Below are 16,047 nucleotides of genomic sequence, written 5' to 3' on the forward strand. Positions count from 1 at the left end.
ATGTTGCAATGTGTTTATTGGTTTCTAAGGAGAACTCTGACAAATGTAGTACAGCAAACACAAAATGAAATTGAACATTGTAGAGCTACACATTCGCTAAATTTATAAGTGACAGTATACTATAACAACATGCTTTTCTGAAGAAATGAAATTTCTTTTTAACAGGTTGGCTCCTAACATTTCCCGCCACTTTATTATATTTAATATATTGCCTGGTAACAGTTCTCGAAAAATATTTAAGGCAGATAGCCACTTTATTACTATGCATTTCTGAAAAATTTCACAGTTGCATACTACCATGATGAGTAACAGTCAAAGCCATATTTTGATAGATTAGTCTCTTTTTATGTAGAATTTCCACCATTTACTAAGCAGACCTTCAGAGAATAAAGCCCTTTGAGTTACCATAAGAAGGGGAACCATTTAAGCGATGTTAACCAACATACACCTCTACCTATAAGATCATCCCCACTCAAAATAAAACGTCTAGTGCAATTTAACGACAAACAGCATCTTAACGCTATCATTTGGGTTGTTCTGAGTTGTGATGTGTTGTATGAAGCAAGGCGGATGTTTATCAGTCTACATCATTCTGGATAAGAGGATCAGTGGAAGGTTGAAGATCAGATGCAACACCTCACATGTCCAGCTCAGCAACAGCTCGTTCCAGTGGGTCAGTACTCCAGTACTCGTAGTCCCACTCAAGAAACCAACCAGTAAAGGTGGGTGGCTCGAATCCCTGTTTGACCTGCACAATGGGCGTTCTGCAGTCCCGGTTGGCAGGGTCTGTTTCAATGTAACGGGCCGCTAAAGAAAACAACAACAGGATCAAGTTATTAAATGCAGGGCTCCCCCAATGACTTCTTTTGTTCATCCTGCCTGAGCTACTGGCATGGGAAACTTCTGTCCTCAACCACTGTCCTCAACAGAATGCAAAACCCGCATGCCCTGGTTTAGGAGGCCTTATGTAATAGCCCAACAAATACAGTGTGGTGATGGAATTCTACCTGCCCTTCATAGTTTCAAACTCTGTCAACCATAAATGTTGCAGAAAATTTTCAGTCACCTGAGGCCATTGCCTCACTCTTCTCCTCCTCACTGGCCTCATTTCCAATCCAGACAAACACCTTCAACAAAGAAAAATATCAAGGCTTAGTTTATTTCAAGCAGTATTTCAAGAAGCTTTGATTTAAGTAGAGGAATATATAGTAATCAAAGTATAAAACATGCATTACTATTTACCGTATATCTGTACTCTTTGTAGAACTTTTGGTAAATACCACTGCTACAGTAATTATTATTATTCTTTTAATGCTCTAGTCAAAGGCCTAGGTCCTTAGTCATGATGATTATATGGTAAATACAGACTATATTTAGCAATACAATTGTCACGCACTGAATATACTGTGCTTTACCTGTTCCCAAGTGTCCAGGATCATTACATCATCAGTTGCCAGATCTTCTTGGGTCATCTCACCTGGTACCTCCTCAATCTGAGAATTTGACATTATAGAAGAAAGACAGGGAGCAAATACTGATGACACAACTTCTTTGTTGTCCTATGTCAAGATAAGGATTTAGTGTAATCAAAAGATATGATTATTCTATCTGAAAATAATTAGCATTGTTTGCAGTTGTGTCCTTTAATTTCACATTTCTTTTCCACTGTGGATGCACTATGTTAGAGTAGGATACACTTCAGTGTACTTGACCTTCTTTTGTCTGTACTCTCCCCCCCCCCCCCCCCTCTTGTGTGAGCCTATTCACTTTATCTACAGCTCTTAAACTAGGGATCAGCAATGTGTCCAACAAGTAACAAACACCTTGCAAATTAGATTTTAAAGTCAGTGATACTAAATTAAATTTTTATGCAGCTGTACTGTATTCAGTGTTGAGATCAAAAATGAAAATTATGCTAAATTATTATAGAGAAAAGCACTGAAAACACATTTTCTGAAGAAAACACTAAGACAGAATACTTCATAACACATTTCATCCCTTCCACCACTTTACATATAGCGACACAGATGTGTTTCAGCTCGTTTCACGGTACCAGCACTTCAAAATTTAGCAAGCAAATATGTGTACAGCTGGTAGTGTAGTGCTTAAAGCTGCTGGTTTGAATCCCAAAATTGTGCAGCTGTATAAATGGGTAAATACAATGTTAAGCTACACTTACTGTAAATTGCTTTGGAGAAAATTGTCAGCTAAATTTACGTTTATTTATTTAGCAGATGTTTTTCTCCAAAGCAACTTCCAATGAACTCTATGTAGTGTTATCAGCCCACACACCTTATTCACCACAGTGACTTACACTGCTAGATATACTACTTACAATGGGTCACTCATCCATACATCAGTGAAACACAAACATTCTCTCTCTAACTCACACACTATGGGGGAACCTGAACAGCATGTCTTTGGAATGTGGGAGGAAACTCACACAGACATGGGGAGAAGATGCAAAGTCCACACAGACTGAGCAGGGGATCAAACCCATGTCCTCTCACACCACCCAGGTACTATGAGACAGCAGTGCTACTCACTGTGCCACCGTGCCACCCCATTTATTTATTACATTAAATTAATGTAATAAGTGATTCTATAGTTAAGGATACTTGGAGGCTGGAGCTGTAAACCACTTTGGAGAAAATCATCAGCCAAATGACCAAATGTCTAGATGCAGAACAAAGCGCAGTACCAGTGAACTGTAACACACTAAGGGGGTAGCGCCACCTTTTGGGCAGCAGACCACAGTGACACGTGACCAGTGTTACTCACTATGAAGCGTCCTGTCTTGTTGGAGCAGGCAAACAGGCGAGGCGGATGAGTGTCCATCTTGTCCTTCAGCCTAGGGGAGGTACGATACTGGGCCTTTCCTCCCAGAGCATCCCAGAAATCATCTGAGCCCGCAGAATACACACACAGAAGCACGGATACAGGTCAAGTCACAGTTTTAAATTCACACCGAGTAGCAGCTGTCATTATAACACTATTCACAGCGCACTGTGCAAAAGCAAACCAAACCGAACTGATGTGGACCCATAAGCAGAGTATTCTTTCCAGTTCTGAGAGTAGTACTTCTTAAGTTATCCTGGGTTTTCCTGAACACACCTGGAGGTGAAAACTGAGCAAAACTCCACAGAGTTTTAACAACTGTCAGGGTACTGATGGTAAATATAATAAAAAGACATTGCATCATTTTCGTTGTGGATGGGAAGCAAAATGACACATAAGGTCAGGCCCTCTGTGAAAACAGGCACACGCACGTGCACCCGTGTAAGACAATCCAAAATGCATTAATACATCCACTGTTCATAATGCACCTAAAATTCTAAGAGAATGATGTGCAGCAAAGTTATCTGTGATTTGAACATGTGCCAACGGCTGGCTCAGTAGTACCTCAAGAGCACTAAACACTTCCATGAATTTCACCTGTCTTTGTGAAAGCTGACCGTTATACGTTATATTTCGCCACATATACTGAGACTTTCATTTTGTAATGTGCATAAATTCAGAGATGACTGCATTGCATTTTGAAATTCCTCAATAACACAGCACATGCAGGCAGACTTTTTTTTTTTTCCCTTTTGTTTTTGTTTTTTTTTTTTACCTGCTTCACCTCCTTCCTGCAGCTCAGAAGGAGACACCCCCAGCAGGTCACACAGCTGCTGGGCTCCCTGCTTCTCTGTGTCACTGGAACCCTGGCCCAGCCAAAGGAAGGAGGCTGAGGGGGTCACTACGACAAAGGCATCGTTGGAATTGAGGTCGGAGGCTATAGCGTCGACCTTTGAGAAGTGAACATGTGGGCAGAAGACGCAACAACGTGAGGAGTGGGATGGGACAAATGACCACAGCAGTGAAACATGAAGCAAACACCCTGCCTGCAGCCACAATCTGAGAGCCATAAACCTTTGCAACCTAATCGACTCCCTCGGCCATGGTTTCCCTGCCATCCCACTATGTTCCTGTCGCTTACCTCCACAACACGTGTGCACCCGGCGGAGGTGGAGCGCGACTGGAAGAGCCGAATTTCTTCAGAGGCCGACTGGCCCCCTCTTCTGGAAGTGCCACCCTTGTGTACCACCATAGGCTGCCCCCCAAAGAGGCTTATGAGGTGTGCTGGTTCCTTCCCCTGGACCACCCGCACCTTCCCCAAGGCAAAAAGACCACAGGCCATTTAGTTCACATGGTAGCATCAGTTTACAATAAAATCTGCCTATCTGCAACTATCCCAAGCGGGACCCGAACCCCAGACCCACTGGAGAGGAGGACCCGGTCCAACCCACTGCGCACTGCAACTATCCAATATACACACACATACACACACACGCTGAAACCACTTGTTCCAAGTGGGGGTCGCGACGAACCGGAGCCTAACCCAGCAACACAGGGTGCAAGGCTGGAGGGGGAGGGGACACACCCAGGATGGGATGTCAGTCCGTCGCAAGGCACCCGAAACAGGACTCGAACCCCAGACCCACCGGAGAGCAAGACCCGGCCAAAGTTGCTGCAACACTATGCCCCCCTATCCAGTATACGCTCACAGGAATTAATAAGTATCTTACAGAAACAAGGTTCTTTCAGTCACCTCAGAAGTGCTGAATTCCTTCCAGCAGTGATGAAACAAGTCTTTTGGACCCACCTCTCTCCTCACCTTAAACTCGAGTAATGTGCTCCGCTAAAAATGGTACTGTCAAACAAACCATCTGTGCTTTGATAATCACGTGTCTATATCTAAACCTCTCCGTCTGTTGTGTAATGGACTTTTGTTTACTCTGGGTTGTAGGTCAAATTGGAGAAAAGCATTTGCTATATGAATAAATGTAAACATAATGTACTTTGACCAAGATCACTGACTCTCGCACCTTCCTTAACCACTTGTCCAAGTCAGGGTCGCAGTGGTTCAGAGCCTATCTTGAAAGCATGGGGTGCAACACTGAGTAGGGCAAACCCTGGACAGGACATTAATCCATCACAAACTAGTCTCTCTCTCAACAGGCAATTTAGCCACTAATTAATCTCAAATGCATGACAGTGGGAGGAAACCAGAGAACCCAGAGGAAGCCCACACAGACACGAGCAACACATCGAAACTCTACAGAGACTGAGTGGGATTCAAACCTACATCCAGATGCTATACAGCAGCAGTGATACCACCACTGCATCACCTTGCATCTCCCTTCACCAAGACAAGATCCTTTTAGAAAATTTGTGCTCCTATACACTGGGGGGGGGAAATCCAGCAAATTCCCATTGTGAGGGAACTGAATCAGCATTATTTTTTATGGAAAAAGGAGAGGGAAAAACTTCCTAGAGAAAAACGTGTCACGTAAAATTGATTAAAAAATCAAAATAAAAGGCGTTTTTTTGCATGAGGACAGGAACATATTTTAGAATGTTTGTAACAATCATATTGTTTCTAGTTTACCTATTAAAGGTATAATTTCATTCATTTATTTACTAACAACTGTTTGACTCTAGATAATCTTCATTTGATCATGAGATAAAGACTTTATTTACACTAATTAAAGGGTGTTCATGTTATTCAAGCTGCTCATACTGTACAGTCGTCTGAGTGTGGGCACAGCAGCATGAAGCTAGAAGGGAGGTCCGGTCTTTCACCGTTATCCCTCAGCAATCACAGTTTCAGTAAACAGCATAAATAAAAGCACAGGTGTGACACGCACTTTGAGTCCATCCTCAGTGCTGTTCCCTGATTTAAGTAAAGTTCATAGTTACATGTTTATAGTTTATTTCTATAAGGACTCAATAATGAATCCAGGTGCAAATCTCACCTCTTGCTGTAGTACCCTTGATCAAGGTGTTATGCTATCCAAGGTTCCATCCTCAGGACTGTGGGTCAGTGACCATTCGAGCACTTCACCTGACATCAACATCATGGTTACGTGCTTTCACAATTCACCTGGATAGAGAAACCACCGGAGGGACCCAACCCTCATCTGCTGAGAGGCTATTAAACTATCACTTACGGGCAATGTTTAGCATTGCCAATTCACCTGAACTGCATTTTTATGAGTGTGGGAGGAAACCGGAGCACCCAGAGAAAACCCATGCTAACATGAAGAAAACATGCAAACTCCACACAGAATGAGCTTACATCGAACCCACATTCTCTCGTACCATTCAGGCGCTAGAGGTACTCGCTGCGCAGCCACCCTGCTCCTTGATTAAGGTACTTACACTTAATTGCTCCAGTATAAGTTAACCAGCTGTATAAACTGTTAAATAAAATGTAAGCAGCTTAACACCATAAGTCTCTCGGGAGAAAATCACAAGCTAAAAACAAAATAATAATAATAATAAATTTGCTGTCACAACTACCATATAGTCAAAGTTTCCTTTGGAACCTTAAATGTCCTAAAAATATATACTATACATACACATATATATATATATATTTTCTATTCTGGCCCCTCAATTTACAAACAAATTGGGTTGTGAAATCTGTTAGTAAATTGATTTATTCTTACTCACTATTACCACTATTAAGTCAAAAAAGTTTAAGCAAACAGCCCTCAGTTTAAATAAAAAGACATTTACATAATTTTCAGTAAGTTCAAAAAAACAATGAAATTAATGTAATATAAAACTACTCAAAATGAAAAATTTGTCATCTCCACAACCTTTTATTCTATCCTAATTGCTGAGCCGTTCAGCTCACAGGCATGTGTAGGTTTGGTTAGCTTCTGGCCACTTGCATTTTTCTTATTATCTATGCAATCAGTATAACGATAATACTGAAGTACCTTGATTTATTTGCTGGTCATATTCTGTGAAAGTCTCAGCTATAGCTATGATAAATTAAAAAATGCATTTTTAAGACTTAACATTTTTAGTAACTGTGTTCTATGAAAAAACTAATTTATAATGACTAAAAATAAAAATACCTAGTCTCCACAAATTCCTATTCAGTACTGTTTGTTCAGCAATTCATCACGTGAATCTGTGCAATGCTCCTTGTGCTAGTGATTGTCAGTATTCAGGAACGTTAGACATATGCTGTAAACACTTGTGGTCCTATTTTTGTTCAGCGTACTTTACGAATTTTCATATAACACAAGGAGCCAGTGTGTAAGATAACATGAAACTTCAAATGCAAATACAACACTAATCTTTATACCGGTGACAGACTAATGGAGAACATAAGGATGCAACTCCAGAACCTAGGGCAGATGGGTAGTTAGAGAATTTACAGAAAAAAGGAAAGCAAGTAAAGAAGATAAAAAAGGAAAAAGAAAAAAGTACTTGGCTGAGGAGAAGAGGGTAAAATATAAAAATGGTGCCTACATACTACTTCTTTAGGAAATAGAGTGAGCTGCGCAGACTTGTGGTTATAACTCAGCAAAATTTACAAACAATAGTGTATCAATGTAGTGTATATGAATCCATGTCACCTGTACTGGACTCCCTCCCATTTCCTCATCGAGCTGTGCAGCCAAAATAGCAGACATTCCAACTTCATCTTGAGTAGAATCCAAACCCTGCCTATGAAAAATTTCTTATTGTAAGATCATCTGCTAGACAAGTAATTAATGCAACAATTACCATTTGTTTTTGACATGAGCGATCAGAGACAGAAAGACATCACAGACACCAAAGTCATCTATGTATCCATTTCCATTTCCTCTTTTCAGTTGTATACTTTAAAAATTATGATTTGCTAAGACTTTTAAATCCAGGAAAGGGCACATCTCTTACCAGATGTAGATGATTTGACCCTGTCGCCCTCCATGCTGGTAGTTGTAAAGGATGATGTAACTGTCTCCCCCGTAGAACTGTCCATAGGTGGAGGGTTCCACAGGCACCTTGTCTGTACCCTCAATACGCCAGATCTACTGATATAAGGACACAGGTGAGTCCTGGGCCCCTCCTTAGTAAATATGGGAAATGTGAAACCAGGGTCAAGAAATGCATGACTGCACTCTCTATTGACACACACCTTTTTCTAAGCTGCCTCTGTAATTCCATCTGCCGTTTCGGGCTGTGAGCACTGACGTGACTATTGTGTACCTGGACTCTAAATACCTTGCCCCCCAGGGATGGAACCGATCACTGTACCTCCTTTTCTCCTTGTCCGTCATCTACCATCCCATGCTGAGCAGCCATGGCAGCGCAGTTGTGCAGTGTGGAAGCATCAAAAGGCACCTTTTCTATCTTGGCCACCTTGTTGGACACACGGACTGAGCCCAGGTCAACTGTCTGGTCAACGTCTCGCCACTGCTTGAAGAACTGCTTGAACAGAGCGGTTTCCCCACTGTCGGGCAGGATTTGGACCTGGGTGTGTTTTGGGTAGCCCATCTTCTTGATGAACTCATCTGCAGCCTTCATCGCTGCTTGCCTCTCCTCTCTGTTGGCCTCCTTACCTGCAGATAAAAATGTCATTCCTGTAATCACAATGAGGACTATCCCAAGTAAACTACTAAACAGTTCACAATTAAAACTAAGCAGAGCAAAGCTTCCATTTCAAAGCTGTGTGGATTTTTGTGCTGAATAAAAGCAGGTGGTCAATGCTCCACTCATGCAGATTACCCTTTCAGCTATTTTCCTGACTATAGTGCCCATGGGAACTCCACTGACCTTTCCACACAAAGATCCTGCCATCAGAGCCATGATCCAGAATGAAGCAGTCACTTGACTCCAGTGCACTCTGGGAAAATGGGTTTTCTGCAGCTACCATGGCAATGGTCATGTCTCCAGTGGCATTGGATACCTAAGTTTGGAGAAGAGTATGAAATTACATTTACCATTAAATCAAAAAAAAGCAATAATTGTTATGAGATACACTGGTATTTACTGCAAGTATTGAATAGTTTCAGATTTTTAAAAAATGTGTTAATTTCATGCTTTTCAGTGAAAATACCAGTTGACCATCATTCTCATGCCTTGTATAACTTTGCCAACTTTCTGTTCGAAGCATCAGCTTTGACATCATCAGCCTGTCCATCAGGCAAATCTGGTTTTGGTCCAAGAATCTGAGAACACATCAGACACTGGTTTTGCCAAAATGTAAACAGTCCCATAAAATACATGACGCAACAACATCAAATAAATAACAATCCCGTCCAGTACATGTCTAAAAAGAAACTTGTCAATTTATTTATATGTGAACCTTATTAGTGTCTTCATACATTGCCAGGTTTTTTAATTTTCTTCTACTGTACTGACCTATTGAACTACGTATCTTAGACAACATCTGAAAGTAATTTATTCATATACACTGGCTGAGCACTTTATTAGGAACACCTGTACACCAGTTTATTCATGTAATTATCTAATCAGCCAATCATGTGGCAGGTGTACAATGCATAAAATCATGCATGGAGCAGGGTTTACTCAGAATGGTGCAGAAAAAACATAAAACATCCAGTGAGCAGCAGTTCTGCACATGGAAACACCTTGTTGATGGGAGAGGTCAGAGGAGAATGGCCAGACTGCTTTAAGATGACAGAGAGGCTACAGTAACTCAGATAAGCACTCTTTACAACTGTGGTGAGCAGAAAAGCATCTCAGAATGCACATGTCGAACCTTGAGGAGGATAGGCTACAACAGCAGAAGACCATGTCGGGTTTCATTTCTGTCAGCCAAGAACAGAAAGCTGAGGCCACAGTGGGGCACAAGCTCAACAAAACTGGACAGTTGAAGACTAGAAAATCAAAGCCTGGTCTGATGAATCTCGATTTCTGCTGAGGCACACAGATGGTAGGGTCAGAATTTGGCATCAACAGCAATAATCCATGAACCCAGCCTACCTTGTGTCAGGAGTCCAGGGTGGTGGTGGTGGTGGTGGCGTAATGGTGTGGGGAATGTTTTCTCAGCACATTTTGAGCCCGTTAATACCAATCAATCGTCGCTTGAATGCCACAGTCTATCTGAGTATTGCTGCTGACCATGTGTATCCCTTAATGGCCACAATTTACCCTTCTTCTAAAGGCTACTTCCAGCATGATAATACAACATATCACAAAGCAAAAGTCATCTCAAACTGGTTTCATGAACATGACAATGAGTTCAGTGTTCTTCAACACCTTTTGGATCCGGTAGAATGGGACCTTCGCAGCATGAATGTGCAGCTGACAAATCTGCAAATCTGTGCGATGCAGTCATGTCAACATGGACCAGAATATGAAAGGAATGTTTCCAACATCTTGTGGAATCCATGCCATGAAGGACTGAGGCTGTTTTGAGAGCAAAAGGAGACCCTACCCAATATTAATATAGTGTTCTCAATAAATTGCTCAGTGAGTATATATTCATATTAAATGTATCCATTAGTAAACAGTCATCGATTGATCAGTATTAAGAGCGTTTTCTATTAATATATAGTAGTAAAAATACTTCCTCAAGATCATAGACTGCCAATAGATATTTTTACCTCCAGAATTTTCTCCTTCTCTCCTCCCTCATCACAGATATACAACTGGGCCCGTCCACTTCGCTCGTTGTCACGGATTCCCTTGGCAACTTGTGTGGCTTTTAGCTTCTCAAAGCTGTTGCTCTGAGAGCCACACCACTGGTAGATTTCCTTTCATGAGGATGGAGATCATTGCAGACCACAAGTACAGCAACAGACATCAGTCAAGATCACAATAAAATACATGAACAGCTAAAGATTCCACACTGTATTCCATAACCTTAATTCCCCACCGGTCCAAGCATTGAACCAGCTTTGGAAAATATCATATGCAATTGTAGCCTACACTGTATTGATAAAGTAAGTGTCCCTATATGTCTGTCCTCTGTACTCACAGAGCCCAGGTCAAGGATGAAGCAGTCTCCGTGGTTGAAGCTGTCCCAGCTCACTGGCACCTCTGTCGCCCTGACCACACGACGCCCCTTTACCTGCAGCAACCGCTGCACTTCAGATTCGTTCGGCACTGTGTGTCTGAACCCTGACGCCACACCCCCTTCCTGAGACACAGGGGCAGAAGATATACAAGATGAGAGATACAATATTTTATTCACTTTCTGGGAAATTAGTCATTGGTGCCATTGACTACAAAATTCTCACCATATACTTGATTCCAGACTTGAAATAACCTAGGAAAGTGTGTGACTCGTGGCCCTGGACCTCACGGTATTGGACAGGTTTGCCTCCCAAATGGTCATCCATCTGCACCGCAAAAATGGCTGCCGCCCCGCTCTCATCCGAGGAGCAGAAATCACCTGTGAGGGAGACAGCAAGCAAGGACACCGACTGCAGGTCTTTCCACTCTGTTTTAGCGGTTTTAAAAACACGTGCAAAAAGGCAGCGGGGTAAAGAACAGGACAGAGAGGACGGAAACACAACGAAGCCAGCAGACCTCACTGTTGGGGAGGAGCACTTCCATTCTTTCCCGGTCGGCCCCAGTCTTACCCAGCCAGAAGTGAAGGTCGTACTGGAGGTTCCCAGAGCGCTGCTTGATGGTGTTGAGGACGATGTAGGCATCCCCTGTGTAGAAGCCTCCACAAAGATTCTCAGGCACTTCCACCAGATCCATCTTTTCAACCCTCCACACCTGGAGGCCCGGCACCTGGCCGGCCTGTTCGAACACCGGGTGGTACACCATGACTCCTAGGCACAGAAACACGGGGATCGAAACGGGAATCGAAACGTAACTATAATGCTCTTTTGCCTCCTAATATTCACCAAGCTGCCCTCTTCTGCTATTTTCACACACTGACCTTCTTTCACGGACATACCAACAGAACAAGTCATGTTATCGTTTGTTTTTTACAACTAGAAATTGTTTTGATCTCCTGAAATACCGAGAAACCACTTTTCACATTATATATACACAAGTATTCGTTGACGTAACGCACTCATCGTATTGTTCTCTGAGATGTACGTTGCTTTACAGAAAAGCGTGTGCTAAACGAATAAATGTAAATTTGAAGAATGTAACATTAATGTTTCCCACCAGACATTTCATTTAGCGGTCATCCCACCACCGGTAAATATAATTCCCCCTGCACATATGTGCACTTTTTTTTTTTTTCCAGTAACGCTCTTGATCGATAACCTTCCCGCCACGCTGCAGGCCCTGGAGACGCACAGCATCTGCCCCGAACGTGTCGGTGCATCTGCATAAGGGAACAAGGCAGCGTTTTCAGATCCCAGGGACTCGGCCCACTGGTGGGTACATCAAGTGACTGCGATCTGCTGAGCCCCTTGGCGCTCCCGCCTCCGCCTGCCCGACCTTGTGGACAAACAGCAGCTCAGTCTGGGCCGCTTTCCTCTTGTTTACCACTTGCCTGAGTGCCAAACAGAGCTGGGGGAACAGAGGCATGGGACCCGACCCGCCGGGCAACAATGGCCAATTGTCACGGACGCATACAGCATTGCTGACCCAGTGTGCTTCCGACCAGGAGTCGAACACATGCACAGGGGGTTGTTCATTAGATCGGAGGCTGCTCCCACACTCCTACCCTTGGGAGGACATCTTGTTTACAGAACAGAAGTGAGGCAATTTACAGGCTCACCGCCAAATGGCTCGTCTCTTCTAAGGGATAGAAGTCAGAGTTTATTTCAGCAATAAGTTCCGATTTTCTTTGAAAAGGCAAAAAAAGAAAAAAGAAAGACAAAAATTGTACTGTACGTGCCACACACAGCTGCTCTCTACATTTGAAACCGACAAAAAAAATCCATTATACGCAAGTACCCTCTGGGTTGTTTACTGGCTGTTTCGGGTCCTTGGAAATTACTCTCGATGGTACCTAGATTTCCAAAGGGAGTCATTTTAGCTACATCAAGCTGTTATATTAATTATATTCCAAGGTAGTTTCACTGTTAAAAGAGAATCAATACGGAGAATGTGAAATGTAGCTATTATGAAGCACAAAGCTGCCGCAAACAACTTTATCACGTACACTATGTGGTGAAGAAAAAAAAAATTACCCAAAAATTACATGAAATCAATTCTGCGACCTCCAGAGAATAAATAATAGAAATAATTTTTAAAAATTACATGTGAGAGCAAGGAGTGCTGGCACACACCTCAAAGGTTTCACACTTTACATCAGAAGGCAAACAAAGTGTAATGAAAGTATGCTGTGACAAAGAAAAGACAGTGTTCTTTACATTCTTTTCCTTCATAGATTTTACCCATTTGTACACATTTATACACATTTATACAATTGGTACTGGGAAGAGTTCAGGGTAGGTACCTTACTTAAAGACACTCCAACAATGAGATGCAACCTAGAAACTTTCAGGTAAAAAAAAGTCTATGCCCGTGACCACTCTACGTTCCCCACTTCCCCACATGCATCATCCTTGGGCCAGGATTTTTCAGTCATGGACCTGGGAGACCCATTCTTTTCTATCTGATCTCACAGATTTTTTTCTGCATAAAACAAGAAAGAAATTTTTGATCATTTTGAAATACAATACAGTATCTTGGCCATTCTAAATTATGTATATGAGATTTTTAGGCGTGTGGATGTTTGCATTTTTAAAAATAATTACTTGGGAAAAATGGGAAATATTTTATTTATAATTATATTTCATTTATATTTTCTTTTAAAAATCATTACTATTTTACACTGAACAGAAATTTACAAACTAAATACTTTTAAGTCCCATGAACATCTGCACAAACGAATAAACTATTTTTTTGTAATTACAGTTAAAACGAAACTTTGAATACATCCTTTGGAGAGCAGAAACAAATCACACCAAGAACTCATTTTTAATACGTTACGCAGAAACTTTAAGACTGTAGCTTGTAAACATAAGACGTGGTATCCGTATCACTGAGTTACCGCAAACCAGTCCAACAGGGCAAAGCTGACTCAACAGCATCTGACAAGAATGAGAGCAGCATGCAGAGGTCCCCTGAGACCAGGATGGGCGAACTGCAGTGACGCACTTATGTGCTGCAGAACAGCCCTTTCCTTGTAGCGCACACCTGTTTACCCTGCCAGCTCCACTCCATAATGAATAAAAGTGCAGTTGTTGCAGAAGGTCAAAAAAGTGGACAAAGTCTTACACTCGTAACAAATTCACATACATTATACGTAGCAAATTTCTGTGTTAAACAGCAATTGCACAATAGAATATATTCCTCTCTCTTAAAAACATTTTGTAATATTTTCACCTTCACTTTTCTGGATAAGAGTTGGACTTTAATGAAATATTTTTTCTGGGTTACCGAAGTTGTATGCTGAATAAATTGCCGAAATTCACATTTAGTATTTATAACGTAAGAATAAAAAAAGATAAGTGCAGAGGGAGATAATTTGTCAGGTATTGGGGGACCAAAAAATATTAGCAGTACTACTCAATGGTGTTATACACAGGCTTGACTGAGCAAGGGGGGGACACCCCCTTGTTACTCCTATGGTATTTAATATACAGTTTTCATACAGACAGAGCTGGGGTGGACTGAAATCCAAAACCTCGGAGAAGTGGTCTTCAAAAACACAAAGAAAGATGCCCATATGTTCACACGTTAGGCTTTACACATTATGTACCTTTGACGGAGATATTAAGCCAGAAGTACTTTGTTGTTATTCTACACAAAGAGGAAAATACAGAACCAGATCCCCACAGCGAGGTAATGAATAACAGACGTCCCAAGGGCAGATCCCCAGGCAAATCATCAGTACCATCCACAGGACATGTGAAGGAGTCACTTGTCACCCAAAAAAACAAAATGCAAGAGACCGAGGACTGTTCCGGGGGGGACGCCCCTCTGAGACAGGTGCTTCAAGACGAAAGGTCACACCATCTCACTGGGACGCTTACAAGTCACACTATTTCTGAGTCCCCAACAGCTCTGAAGAAACATCTAAGAAGTCAGTGCTGTCAAACTGCTATTAGAGCAAAGCAGCACATTACAAAAGTGGCACAACACAATACAATAATAATCACAAAAGTTAAATACAATGGTCGACAATTTGAGATGGTTTTATTGCGTTACTAATTAGAAACGGCACGGATCACTAAGAGAAAACTATATGCTAAAACATATCCTGCAGCTAGTATTTTCCCTAACACTCAGCCCTTCAGTGTTGATATATTCACTTTTCACTGATGTGAAATAGTACCAGCGCCATTCTTACCTTGTTTTCCATGAGAGGGAATAAAAGACGAACCTTTCTATTCACAATCACATACTGTACTGATGATCATGTGGATTCGATGGCACAGGCCTTTGGTGGTTTTTATGACTAAATCAATACCAGGGATAGATATTTACATTTTCAATCATTTATTCGAAAACACACAAATCGGTCGCTTCATTATATATTATACGCAACTGCGATTTTTTTAGAGCAATTTGCTTATTGAATAAAAACAGCACTGAATAAGAGCAAATGAGGTGTGGCTACCCTTAGCGACACGCAATGCAGAAGCATTTTAAATGATTTAATTTTACACACATGTATGTTTGCAACACACAAACAATAATAAAGACATGATGATGTAAAAGGGAGCGATTAAGATGTGAGAGGTTTCCATAGAAAAGCAGAGGCTGAGTGAATGACGGAACGATGCTCGATGTGTCAGTATGTGCGCCACTGTACCTGGCGGCCTGATGCGCTGTTTGGCAACCGATCGACGGGGGGTCTGCTCGTGCACAGCTCGTCTATAAGCGCGCGGGTGCGCTTCTTTTCACCGGGCGGATCTCAGAATTCCTGGGCGGGGCCAAAGAAAATACGAGCTTGATTGACAGCTTGGCTGCCCAATAGCGAGCGATAAACATGACACGAGCGCAACAAAATTTATAGTCAACACATACAAGGCAGCCATTCTCAGAGGCCCATGGAAAAGCTCATTGTCACATGGGTGGCGTTCTATAAAAATCAAACTTTGAAAGGTTTTTACTCCTTAATCCACTCACTGAGGTAAACAGATGGTGTTTAACAGGAATGGTTAGGGCCACTCTGTCAAAATCAGAATATCCCTGGTTTAAATCGCACTCTTTCCCCAATACACACAATCAAGGTACTTACCCTAAATTTCTCCAGTAAAAACAGCGTGCTTTAAAACGGATTAATTCTTCTAAAGTTGATTATTTAATATTATTAGTCTCCTTGGA

At 41.8% G+C, this 16,047-nt stretch overlaps 1 protein-coding gene across 1 annotated transcript; it reads right to left on the reverse strand.

Annotated features, from left to right (window-relative positions):
- Window positions 1-29: 29 nt before the first annotated feature.
- LOC108938563 (gelsolin-like) lies at window positions 30-15,631 on the reverse strand. The gene is made up of 16 exons (XM_018759191.2): window positions 15,533-15,631; window positions 11,379-11,576; window positions 11,034-11,188; window positions 10,772-10,933; window positions 10,398-10,547; window positions 8,907-8,996; window positions 8,602-8,734; window positions 8,083-8,387; window positions 7,723-7,856; window positions 7,419-7,509; window positions 3,980-4,150; window positions 3,614-3,788; window positions 2,782-2,903; window positions 1,416-1,493; window positions 1,067-1,127; window positions 30-807 (listed from the first exon to the last, which is right to left on the reverse strand). The coding sequence occupies exons 2-16, from the start codon at window positions 11,569-11,571 to the stop codon at window positions 638-640; spliced, it is 2,190 nt and encodes a 729-aa protein (XP_018614707.1). The 5' UTR covers window positions 11,572-11,576; window positions 15,533-15,631; the 3' UTR covers window positions 30-637.
- Between the last annotated feature and the right edge of the window lie 416 nt (window positions 15,632-16,047).

Source organism: Scleropages formosus, chromosome 17 (genome assembly GCF_900964775.1).
Source record: "Scleropages formosus chromosome 17, fSclFor1.1, whole genome shotgun sequence".
In the NCBI taxonomy this organism is placed as follows: Eukaryota; Metazoa; Chordata; class Actinopteri; order Osteoglossiformes; family Osteoglossidae; genus Scleropages; species Scleropages formosus.